The following is a 13,093-nucleotide window of genomic DNA, read 5'->3' as shown; positions in this document are numbered from 1 at the left end:
GAATCACAAGAGCCCTGGGGAGGAGCCTGACGTGGCCTCCCCGCGGTTAACGGAAATGGGGTAGGCAGAGCACTGAAGACAATGAGCTTTGGTCCTTTTCTCTGCAACATCACAGCCAACCTGAGTCAGCACGTCTAGCTGCTTCCTGTCTGATCCCATATAGGCTGTGGGTTGGATTGTGTTCCCAAAAGATACACCGAAGTCCTAACCTCTGGTATCCGGGAATGTGATGGTTTTTGGATGCAGGGTCTTTGCCAACGCACTCGAGTTAAGAGGTCATACTGGCCCAGGCTGGACCTTAATCCAGTGCGCCTGATGATTTATAACGAAGAGAGAAGTACAGAGGGGAGGTGGAGATTGGAGTAACGTGCACTCCTAAACCAGGGAGCATCTACGGCCTCCAGAGCTGGAGCGGGGAGGAGGGACCCTCCTCGGAGGCTGCGGAAGCAGCGTGGCCCTGCGGACACCCTCATTTCAGGATTCTGGTCTCCATCACTTTGAAAGAATTATTTTCTGTTGTTTTAAGTCTCCTAGTTTATGATGCTTTGTTCCCACAACCCTAGGAAAGCAATAGACTGCCTTCTGATGGTCTAGGGGCGGGCTGGGGGAGTAATCAGGAGCATGGCCCATGGAGTCAGCTTTACAGGGTTCAAATCTCAGCCCCACGGCACAAGAGCTACATCCGGGGATCTTGAGGGGCCAAACCGAGTCGATCGCTGAAGAGCCTTTGGATGAGAACGGCGCCAGTAAGCTCCGCCCAAGTCCCGCGCGTTATTACGGTCAGGTAAGCCTTGTGCTCAGCACGAGTTGCTTGTCACTGAAGAAGAAACTGTCCTGGGGCGGTGGTTCCAGTTTCTGTGCTCCTTACCCTTGCTATTTGATCCATCAGCCCAACTTCTCTGGTCTTCATAGACCCTTGAATCGCAGATGCAGGAGAGGGCTCAAAGGTGGCAGGTTTTCCATTCCCTCGAGGAGTTTCCTTTACCACTTGAACACCCGCAGGGGTGGAGAACTCACTCCCTCTGAAAAAGCAGATCTTGTGCACTCACAGCCATCCTTTGAGTTCTCTGTATTGAAACATAACCTGCCTCCATGTCACTTTCTGGAGGCACAAAGCCTCTTCATTGCAAAAGGGGTGTACATTTGAACACACCTAGTCCTCTCTCTGAGCCTTTCCCCCTGGATAGCCTTCCTTTTATAAACCTCCTCACATGACTCAGTTTCCCTCTGATGGCGCAGGGGCGGGGGGTATCACCATAAATGGTGAGGTTTGGGGTCTGCATTTGGACGCCCTTGGACCCCCATGGTCTCCTATAAGTAACCCCACTCTGTTTCCTCCTCTTCTCTCTTCCCTCGACCATCTGTGTCACCTCTCTGCTTAGAGAAGAAACACACAAGTTTCTCTAAAATAGTAGTTCCAGACTGACCCAGCTGAGGCAAGCGACCTGTTCTCACAGTACTTTCTTAGTAATTTGTTTCTATTATTTATGACAAGTAGAGGTAATAGGAGACAGCACAGAGGTGCTGAAGAAAAAGTTTCTGGTATTGAGTGCAGTAAAAAAGAAAAAGTAAAACAGTTGCTAGTATTTGATCCTTGGGGATTTACACAATTCAGAAAAGCAATAATCATTAGAGCAAAAGGTCGCCAGGCAATTTTCATGCCTACTCTCAAACACAGACTTTCTGGATAAAATATCAGCAGTTTCTAATGTACTGAGCCTAAGGGCCTTGCAAGTTAGGGGCACAGGGACGAAGTCGGTGGACACTTTAAACCTGCCTTCCCTCTGGGTCTTCTCCCCTTATTATGAGCAAGGGATGCTCAGTGACCTCCCACTTCTCTGTTCTGTCTTGGGCATTTCCACATACTCCTTTCAACATGGGCATGAAGCCACCCTATGTGAACGTCTTCAGTCCCAGAAAGTTTTGCTGTTTGTCACATTTTGGAGAAGAGACAGGATTCCAGGAGATTTTCTTAGTGTGATGCAATAAGAACAACACATTCTTGAGTTTTGTCTCTGATACCTGAAACGGAACTCCGAAACCCCTGGAAATGTGTGGGTGACAGGAGGTGCTTTTGCTCAAAATGGGGTGACTCTTGGTTGGCCCCTAGATAGAATCAGATGGGGGCTGGACACTGAGGAGACCCAGGCGTGATTAGAGGTTTGTAATGTCCAGCCCTTCCTCCAGACTTCTGGGAGAGATTGAGTTCATCACCCCTGGTCAGTGAATTAATCAACCATGCCCATGTCATGGATCCACCATAAAAACCCCCAAATGACAGAGCTGGGAGGGTTTCCAAGCTGGGGAACACATGCAGGTTCTAGGAGAGGTAGCAGTGCTCTCAGAGGGTGTGGAAGCTCCATCCACCTTCCCCATACCTTGCCCTGTGCAGGTCTTCTGGTTGGCTTTCCCTGAGCCTTATCCTTTATAATAAAGGGGTAAACATGATTGAAACGGCGTCTTGAGTCTGTGAGCTGTTCTAGCAAGGCACTGAACCTAAGGAGGGGGCCATGGGAACCCCTGCTTTACAGTCGACCTGTCAGAAGTACAGGAGGCCCGGGATTGGGACTGGCATCAGGTGGAGGGTGACTTATGGTTCTGAGCCCTTAACTATGGGCTCGGACTGTAACTTTAGTTAGATGGTGTCAGAGAGTTGGAGAAGTAGCGTTGGCAGAGATACCGCTATTTGGTGCCAGGAGGAAAAAATCTCATTTGGTGTCAGAAGTGTTATGACTAAATACAGTTTGGGTATGAGGATCTGGTTATGTCGTGCCATCAGGGATTTTTCCAACACTAAGCAAGAGGCGCCATTATCGAAGGCAACAAGCTTTGCATCGACTTCGAAACCCCTGGAAATGTGTGGGTGACAGGAGGTGCTTTTGCTCAAAATGGGGTGACTCTTGGTGCCAGCAGCGGTCTATGACATGTCGTGACCCCAAACCAGATGTATATTTACATCCAGATGCTATGCAGATCAGAGATTAGGCTGAGTAACCCAGACCTTTATCAACTAGGGGCTCTTTGGGGATTGTCAGGTTGGGGTCAGGCAGGAGCCAAGACTCAACCTGGGAGGTGAAAATGGACTCTTCCCAGAAGAAAATAAACAGCTTCACTGCCTCTTCCTCCGAGAAATGGTTCACCCTGAAGACCAGACAGGAGATTTGGCCGCTCAGTTGAGTGGGCAGGAGTGTGGATCCTAGAACCAGGCTGGCTGAGTTCTAGTCCTAGCTTGGCCACCAATTAGCAGCGAGAAACTGGGACAAGCCACTAAACCTCTTGAAAAACCTTGACAAGCCCCATTTTCTCATCTGTAACATGGAAGTGATAACTGAGAATTTAAAAATAGGAATAAAGTTAATATTTCAAAAATATTGAGAAAGGTGCCTGGCATGGATCACATGCTCTGAGTGTGTGTGTTTAATACACAGGGAGACAGTGCTTCTTGCTGTATCCACGCTCAGCAGTTTGGCCTGATGGCTCCGTCCCCTAGATATCTGGAGAGGTCAGGAGGTGGGGTGAACTGTGATGATTTGCCGAGAAATGAGCCAGAAGTCAGACAAGCTTTCATCTCTGTTGGGTCTACATTGATGTGGATGTCTGAGAATCTCCACCAGAAAAACCCAGCCGAGCTCTGAGGAGCCTCGGCCACTCGACTGGCTTCCTGCCTCCTATCTGTGCATGGCTCCCTGCACCGCTCCTATTGTTGCCTGCCACCCAAGCTCTTGCCTGGGACTCAAGCCTCTGCCATCTTCTCAGTGTAGGCTTCCACAGAAGCCGGGAGCTTCATCGGTGACTTTTGTGGCTCATTCTGGAGACCCTGCAACAATCTTGCTCAAGAGCATACTCAGGTGAAAACCATCTCATTGCAGAACAGAATCACTTCCACCTCAACTCAGTGATCTAGTGCTCAACACCCTATAGCTCTTAACGTGAGGTCCCAGTGGCCCTAGTGGCCCATCCCATGTCCTCACACCTCGATGGATGGCAGGTCTGGTTCACCAATGGGTACAGAACGAATGACCTTGTGTGTAATTTGGGGAACTACATAGCCTCTGACAGATTTCCAGATTCCTGAAAAGCAGATCATTTCATTACATTTAGGTATCAGAGACTTTTGAAATGCAAATAGACTTATCAATAGTGACAGGGCCTTTTCTGAGAGTGCTTTGCTTTCAATAATTAAATCATCTCTAAAGGACAAGAACTCATCATGGGATTAAAATTCAAGTGTTTGTACCAGCAAAAATGGTTTCAAACAAAGATAGGCTATTCAAGTAAATACTGCATCTTATGGGTGTTTACGTTTACAAGAGCATTCTGGTTGTTTATCGTTTATGAGACCATGGGGCAGACGGACTGATCATTTGTCCTTGGACAAAGAAATCAAGGCCCTAGAAAGTAACCTTTCCCCACACGCCAGTAGAATTTGGTCTGCGGTTGTGAGTCCTGGCTCTGAATTTATTTCTTCAAGAGTTGGAATCATCTCTAAGTAAAACCTGTATGTTCCTAATGCATCGAGAACAGCCCCTGACATTAACATTAACATTTTTTTGGTGCAAAGAATGCCATTTAAAAATACCCAAGAATGGGTGGCTAAGTTGATTAAGTGTCTGCCATGAGCTCAGGTCATGATCTCAGGGTCCCAGATGGAGTCCCACATCAGACTCTGTGCTCTTCTCCCTCTGCTGCTCCCCTGACTTGTTCTCCCTTTCTTGCTCTCTCAAATAAATAAATAAAAATATTTTTAAAAATATCCAAGGATGCCATCCATATCTTCAGCCATTTTGAAAGGTTAAGTGCACATTACCACAATGAATTGGGTACAATGCAGAGTCAAAAAATGCTTACCAGGCACAGTCACCACGTCACTGCAAATAGTTTATTAAGCATTGAGCCACATGCCAGAACAATTTAAAGACCACGGGTATAATCTCAAGTCCCACGATCCTAGATCCCATAATACACTTAGGAAAATATCTCAGTAAAATATCTCCCACCACTGACGACTTAAAGAGTGTGAAAACCTATGATTTCTTAATCAACAAAAGTCACAGTTGAATAATGAATAAAAGCTACATGCACCGGGATTGTAGTGAGTCACATTTTTTCATTGGTAAGAGAGTGAACAGATAGAATCACGAGCTTCTGGAGAACTTCACAGAAAGAAGGGTGAGGTCACATGCAGGCTTGGGTCCTCGGAGCCTGAATAATGTCTATTGCCTCCTCTTTCCAGTGTTCAGATAGACTTCTTTTCATCTTCTGATCTCTACAGGGAAAACATATATGTCAACATATGGCTACATTCAAAAAAATTAAAGAATCAGTATTTTGTATACTTCTCATTAGAATGCAGAAGAAGAATATGTTATTTCTCCAGTGAGCTGGAGGGAACTGTGCATCATAGACGGATATGAACTGTGAGCCACGAGATTGAGAGGCTGGCCTGGCTTCTCTTGGACACATGTTACCAATGCCAGCCAGCATCTGTGCCAGAGATTCTACCCTCCATGAAATGGGGGTAGTTCCTTCTCTCTCTTGGAGTTATGACCATGTGGATTTGGTAGGATAATCTCAAGCAAGCACAAATAAAGCCCTTGTACTCAGGTTTTCATTGCAAATTAACCTGGCCCCCCAAAGTACATGTGTTATGATTCATTGTTATATTTTTTTAAAAATTTAATCCCATTTACAGTTTGTTTTGTTTCTTTTTTAAGAGAGAGAGGGGGCAGGAGCGGTAGGGGTGGGACACAGGGAAAGGGAGAGAGAGAATCTTAAGCAGGCTCCACGTCCAGCACAGAGCCTAAAAGCATATATATGAACATATAGCTGTATTAAAAAAAAATTAAAGAATCAGTATTTTATATACCTGTCATTAGAACACAGAGAAGGACTATGCACAATGCTGAGATCAGGACCTGCCCCCAAATCCAGAGTCAGACACTTAACCAACTGAGCCACTAAGGCGCCCCCCATTTGTATCTTTTGAATTGATAACATGTATGACTTCACAGTCATTGTGACCTTAAAAAAAAAAAAAAGATTTTATTTATGTATATGAGAGTGAGAGAACACAAGCAGGGGGAGAGGCAGAGGGAGAGGAAGAAGCAGACTCCCCAGCTAAGCAGGGAGCCAAAAACGGGGTTTTATCCCAGGACAAGATCATGACCTAAGCCTCCCAGGTGCCCTCTGTCAGGAATGAGACTTTGTTTCCACTCACCTTTCAGAACTACAGATACTCTGTTGTTAGGGACACAGGGGAATAAAGATCCTGATATGATACATTGTGGTGAGCTTTGTGGAAACATAGGGCCATAAAAATATTAACCAGGAGTGTTTGCCTGAGATGGTTTTGTTTTGTATAAATCTTTTTTTTAAAAGATTTTATTTATTTATTTGACAGAAAGATAGATCCCAAGTAGGCAAAGAGGCAGGCAGAGAGAGAGAGGGAAGCAGGCTCCCTGCTGAGCAGAGAGCCCAATACAGGGCTCGATCCCAGGACCCGGGATCACGACCTGAGCCGAAGGCAGAGGCTTAACCCTCTGAGCCACCCAGGTGCCCCTGTTTTGTATAAATCTTACAGCACTTATGCAAACCCCCTGCCCCACACACAGGTGTAGACATTCTTATCTTAGAGCAAAGGAAATAAGTGAAACTATGCTCTCTCTCCAGCACCTTTCAGAGATGCTCAAGCTAGACGTCTGGAGTGGCTCTGGGAAGGCTGGGCCCCTTTAAGAGAGCTCCTTGTCATACCAGGAAAAGGATCTGGTATTTCTGCACAGGCTTTGACAGAGAAGTTGCATCTTGGACCTCACAGCTGGGAGCCATATATGAAATGTGATCTTTAACTCTTGATTTTTTTAGCATTACTTCCTATATTCAGAGTGAAAATTTAGAGCAAACAAGATAAAAATTTATGCAATCAATAAAATAAATTACATAATACACTTAGGTTCCACATCCGCCATGGGTCATAGTAAATGGGTAACAGGGAAGCGAGGGGAGAGAGAAAAAGAGAAGCATAAATCATCAGTCACGTCAAATTCCCTTTGTAATGTTTAATGTTCATTTATCTGCCATTGTCCAGTTTAATATAAATGTTTGTGATACTAGTAAGTAGTGTCCATCAACATGGAAGAAATCTGACGGGAAATTGGAAAGAGGATTGATAGTCTCATATAAAAGCAAACAAAGTGGGGCGCCTGGGTGGCTCAGTTGGTTGAGCTTCTGCTTTCGGTTCAGGTCATGATGGCATCGGGGGGAGTCCTGGGATCCCGTCCTGAGTCAGGATCAGGCCTCTGATTCCATCTGAACCAGACTGAACCAGGACTCTGATTCTCAATCGCCCTCTGCTCCCTGCTCCTGATCTCTCTCTCGCTCTCTTAAATGAGTAAATGAAATCTTGGAAGGAAGGAGGGAAGGAAGGAAGAAAGAAAGAAAGAGAAAGAAAATATTCAGAGCAGAAACACATCTCAGTTCCTAAAGGATCATAGCAGGGTGCGGATCCTTCCTCTGGAAAAGGAGGTAGAGGAAATCCGGGCCAGCAGCGTGGAGTGGCAGAGCTGGGGGACGGCTTACCGGCAGCACCTTCCCTGCGGCTCGGGCTTCTAGTCCCTCTGGGCTCTCAGCAGGTCGGTGGTCAGCTGTCTGATGTGCTCCCAGCTCTGCTGCACGTGGGTGAGCTCCACAAAGCGGGAGCAGATGGCAAATCGCAGCACGAACTTGTCTCTGAGGTGACAGGGGACCAGGTGGATTTTCTTGGCACTGTTGATCCTTTCCAGAAGGTCCTCGTTCAGTTTGTTGGACCCCTGCAGAGATGGACAGAGGGGCCATGCTGAGGTCCCTGAGGACTTGGACTTCAATGGGTCACCAAGGAAGGCCAGCCTTTGGCAATACCGCTCTGCATCCGTGAGAGAGGCCACTGCACCCTTGGCCCTTCTTTTACCAGGGTAAGGAATTCAGCTCAAGGGGACTGATATGGCCGTGAAAGACTCTAGCCTCCGCTACAAGACAGGTTCTTCAGGGTTGAATTACTATCCAAAGGTGACTGTTTCACGGACCAGCCTTTTCAAGAAAAATGGAGTTTCCTAGGCATGTGATGAGCTTCAGCTACATCCACATGTTGATGAGCTTAAACGGTAGAACTAAGGCTTCAAGCGGCACCAGTGAGGGGTCCCACCGAAACATATAGAAGAAATCTCAGCAACACAGAACCGGAGCACAGTCAACGTAGACTCTGGGAAAACTGCCCAGGAACTAGAGGGCTAAGGGGATATTGGTGGGCGGGGGTGGTCCCCATCTAGGAAGGAGCAGCCCCTGCTTCCTGGGCCAGGCAGCAGACACTGAGGCCGGGGGGGGGGGGGGTTCCCTTCCCCTGCTGGGTGCCGCTGCCCCCGCAGCCCCTCTCCCATTCCTGCGTCCTCCCCGCCAGCTCCTGTCAACTTTCTTCTCTTTCCAGGCAGCACCTGCAGGGCCCTAAGCCCCATCATCAAACGTAAAAGGGGGGAGGGGAGTGGGCCTCTCATCCCCGGTCTGTGGCCCTCCCAGGGCTCTCTCATTTGCCTTCTCACTCTGTCTTGAGAACTGAGAAGCAGGAAGGACAGTGGGAGGAGGAGTCCAGTCCCGCTCCAACACCCGCCAGACACTGGGGACTGGCCTGTGGACCCGTGCAGACCCTCCCAGCTGCTGGCTGCGGGCCTCGGTGGGGCTCCTGCTGGCGTCCCGTGGAGAGGCACTGGGACAACTGGCAGTTCAGAAGCCCTTGATGTGCCCGGGTCTAGACAAAGCCTGTCCTATTGGAGGATGAGGCTAGAGACGGAAGGACATATGAGACAAAGCAGCAGGATTTTTACCAGGAAGACTCAGCAGAAATTAAAGACTCAGAAGAAATTAAAACAGAAATTAACAGAAGAAATTTAACAGAAATGAAAAACACATTATTTAGGAAAATGTGCTTCCCATTTTCAAATGGATTAGGCAAGGTATGTCTTCTCTTAAATACGGTAAGACACCAAGCATGGAGAAGACCTAAGAGAAGAAGGAGTGGGGAGGGTCAGGAGGTGCCGGAGGAAGAGAGGAAGGAGGGGAGGGGGAGGGGCGGACCAGCAGAAGGAGGGGGAGGGGAGGAAGAGGAAGTGGGGAGGAGAAGGGGGGAGGGAAAGAAAGAAGAGGAGGGGGAGGGGAAGAAGGGGGAGTGGAGGGGGAGGGCAGGAAGGAGAGAAGAGGGAGGTCGGGGAGGGGAGGGGAATCACACTATGTATCTGAATCTTCGGATGCTGTAGAGGACTTGAAATCCACACCGGGGCAGCACAGCACAGGCAGGTAAGGAGGAGCCCGTAGATGTGAGGATGGAAACATGAACCATGTGCCCAAACAACAAGCTTCCTGGAGAAGAAACCGGATCAGTGGAATGGAAGGAACACACAGATGCACAGAGGGACACTTCTGCTGGCTGCGAAGCGTCCGGGGCTTCTGGAATGGGGCGACGCGCTGTGCCACCCGGGAGAAAAGGGGTCGGGACCACACGCAGGTGGGTTTGGGGGTCATAGAGCCCGAGAGCAGATTGGGGGCACCCAAGGATGGCATTGGGGGCTCTGCTCTGGGGGAGGTGACGGCTGCCCGACCCCACACTTAGGCTAAACTCACCACGTGTGCCGCTGACCCTTGCAGACACCGGTAGGAACTGCACAGGTCCACTTACACGTGGATTTTTTTCAATAAATCCAGCGCGACACAGCCGATGTATTTTCTCTTCCTTGTGATTCTCGTCCTAACATTTTCTCTTCTCTGGCTCGCTTTAAGGTAAGCCGCAGAGTATAATCCACACAGCATACAAAATAGGGGACCCCCTCCCTGTGCTTTGGGCAAGGCTGCTGGTCAGCCGTAGGCTGTTGGAGGTTCAGTCTGACGGGAGTCGAAATTATACACAGATTTCCGGCTTTGTGGGGGTAGTCAGCGCCTCTCATCTCCTAACTGTTCTTTGAATGGACAAGGTGTGTGGTGTGTGGATTACATCCCAATAAAACTGTGAAAAATAAAAAATAGAAGTCCGTCCAGAACACTGGCAGTCAAAACAAAACAAAACGTCTTCTCCATGGCAAAGGCATCAAAGCATGCCCCCTAAACACTGACGTCAGCTGACCTACAGTCAGTGGCCACTCTGGGGACGCAGCCGCTGGGACGCCAATGCTCTGAGGCTTCCCCCATGCCCTACCACGACAGAACGGTCCCCTGTCCCCTGCACATGGGCAGGCCCCACCACTGTGCACTCTGCACAGAGCTCACAACCCCCTCACCGAGCCCTGCACAGGAACATGAGCTTCCCACTCTCTCTGTAGAGCCCAGGCTTTCTCACGACTGGTTCTCATTACCACCTTGAAGCTCCAAGGACCAGCGAGGGGGAGGATATGGTAAGCGGATGACAGCACCTTGACCATGCAGCAGGGGTCCCCTCCCTCCTCCTGATGGCCTCCACGCACATGAACAAGGAAGCCAATGGAACGGAAGGCACAGCCAGCTTGAGAGCCTGGGCAGGTGAGGCTCCCAGCCAGTCTCCCTTGTACAAAATAGAATAATATGGCACCTGTGGGTTCAGCGCCTTTCCGAGACGTCTCAGAAATGTAGTTGTGATTCCCAGCAGAGATGGCCTGTGCCCTCCGCCCTCTGGGCCAGCTTCCCCCAATGCAGTGAGCACCCTCTTCATCAGGCAGCAGGCCTGCAGAGTGCCACAGACCAGCATTTCTCAAATCCCTGCGTGCACCTGGCAACCTGGAGGGGCTCCGTAAGATGCCAGATTGGCAGGTCTGGGCTGGGGCCTGGAGCTGAGCTGGGACAGAGCCCGCACACAGGTTAGTGCTCAGAGCATTCCAGGGACAGAGATGCGTGCGTGGAGGAAGTGGAGAGCATTCTAGGGCCAAGGATCTACACGAGCGAGAAGTCTCAGTCTGATTGAGGAGGGGCGGACAGCTCCTGGAGGAAGGTGCCCAGGGCTCTGCAGGCACTCAGGCTGGGTCAGGGCCAGGAGGGTGAACCCCAGATGGGAAAACGCATGCTGACGTCTCTGGTTGCTGGGGACCTAGCATGCCAGTTTGGAGATGGAGGTGATGAGTGATCTCTCCTCTGTCACCATCAAAGAGAATGAAGACTGAAGTAGACACACATACCTTTAGCCGAAAACAGACCAGCCCCAGAGTGACTTCTGCACAGATTTCAAAGCGGGGATCCTGGCGCACCAAACACTCAAACTCGTGAGCCAGCCGGACGTGCTGGAAAGGGAAGAGCATCTGTCTCAGTTTCTGGACAGTACTCGGCTCCGGACTCAGCCACCTGAAAACCTTCCTAGACGACACGCCACTGATTCATGTACACTCACTTAGCCATTTTTCTCAATTGTGAATGTGACCCAGCAGCCAGCCGTCCCCACACAGGCTGGGAAGAAGCTCGCTACCCTGACAGAAGGACTAGTGTCTTCAGAGAAACACCTACTGGGCGCCTGGGGGGCTCAGTTGGAGAAGTGTCTGCCTTTGACTCGGGTCATGATCCCAGCGCCCTGGGATGGAGTCCCGAGTCGGGTTCCCTGCTCTGCAGGCAGCCTGCTTCTCTCTCTGTCCCTCCCTTCGTCATTCTCTCAATCAAATAAATAAATAATCTTTACCAAAAAAGGGAAGGAAAGAGAAACACCAACTAATACGTTCTTCTGTTTGGGGGACTTTTAATTCCACCAAACAATTGGTTAGAATTTCAGAAGGAACATCGTGATGGGTATTTAAGCATGTGAGTTAAGAGACAGTGACCCCAGCACTGTCACCATGCTGTCCCCACACAGCCCATGGCAAGTGACACCACGGTTGTACCCACTCTGCAGATAAGGAAACTAAGGGGGTGATTCTATCACCGAATCTCTGGCTTCTGTGGGGCTCTGGCTGGTTGTCACCAAGGGATGAGAGTGACAGTCCCCGCCACATTCAACTAATGCCTTCCTCTCACTGAATTCACCACCTTATTTGACAACTAGGTGTTCACGGATCCCCAAAGGGGTTCGAACAGTCTGTGCACAGAGAACAAGCCTGCCACGGTCTGTGCACCTGTTGCTCATACCCGCCCCCCCTCCCGGGACCGGCTTGGTGCTCTCATGACAGTGCTCAGGGACTCGAGAGCAGCCCCAAGTGTCCAGTGTCCTTGTGCTGCTCCCAGGCACAGCATAAATCTATGACCACTAGAGGGCACCAAAGACTAGCATTGGCAGGTGTCGCCCCACTTCCACACCTGGGACACCTGCCTAGGGACAGGCTTTGACCATCCCTCCCTCTCTGTAAGCCAGATGGGAGTCTGCTCAGAGCAGGCATGGAGTGTTTTTACAGGACGCAGCCGAATCACACCCAGTGGCCCCGGAGCTTAAAGCTGGAGTCATCTGGAGAGAGAAACCGTTTCTCTTCCTTCCCCACAGAAGCGGAATCCTCATCATATTTGAGAACATGTTCTCATAATCTCCATACACTTTCCCCGAAGATACCACAGGTTCCCTGCCCCCATGAAGCCCAAGGACCTCTGTCCATCAGGACAGCACCATGGCTGAGGAAGGAGGCCAGCACGGCAGAAATCAGCTGAAATCAGTAGCCGTCTGTAGCCGGCTAAATGGGTGGTCCTTGGCAGGGGGGGAGGGTGTCCCCAGCTCATCCTCTGGCCTCAGTTTCCTCGATTGCTAAAGAAATAAAAGGCAGGGTGATGGGGCTTGAAGTCGACCAGCGGTTCTCACTTTGTAGTGCTCATCACAGCCGTGTGGTTCATTTATTCAGACAGAGGTTGCTGGGACACCACTCTCCCCAGGAAGGTCCAAGGTCATGCGTGCGCTGCTGCTCGGGGGTTGCATAGAGCGCCCCCAGGCTAGAGGCCATCCATCCCCAGCAGCTCCAAGACTCCTGTGCTAGCTGTCTGGGAACCAGACATCCTGAGCTCTCGCCACTGCCCAGCCACCGTTGCCTGACCCTGCTGGGGGACTGACCATGGGGACCGGCCGTGGGGAGCATTCCCTTTGCAATCCCCTGGACCTGACAGCCATCATCTTCATGAAAGTGTCCAGAAGGTCCGTAATCATGCA

At 49.9% G+C, this 13,093-nt stretch overlaps 1 protein-coding gene across 2 annotated transcripts in view; it reads right to left on the bottom strand.

Moving 5' to 3' along the window:
• Window positions 1-4,866: 4,866 nt before the first annotated feature.
• Window positions 4,867-13,093, bottom strand: part of DDC (dopa decarboxylase) — a 78,035-nt gene continuing 69,808 nt past the window's right edge. For both annotated transcript variants that reach the window (XM_004739387.3, XM_004739388.3), the window contains 3 exons: window positions 11,160-11,261; window positions 7,576-7,805; window positions 4,867-5,266 (listed from right to left, as the gene is read on the bottom strand). In XM_004739387.3, coding sequence (XP_004739444.1) covers window positions 7,605-7,805; window positions 11,160-11,261 — 303 coding nt within the window. In that variant the 3' untranslated portion in view covers window positions 4,867-5,266; window positions 7,576-7,604. The remainder of the gene's footprint in view (window positions 5,267-7,575; window positions 7,806-11,159; window positions 11,262-13,093) is intronic.

Source organism: Mustela putorius, unplaced genomic scaffold (genome assembly GCF_011764305.1).
Source record: "Mustela putorius furo isolate JIRA1106 unplaced genomic scaffold, ASM1176430v1.1 tig00003845_pilon_pilon_pilon, whole genome shotgun sequence".
Classification (NCBI taxonomy): domain Eukaryota; kingdom Metazoa; phylum Chordata; class Mammalia; order Carnivora; family Mustelidae; genus Mustela; species Mustela putorius.
The sequence above is the reverse complement of the archived record's forward strand: the minus strand, read 5'-3'. Positions and strand labels throughout refer to the sequence as shown.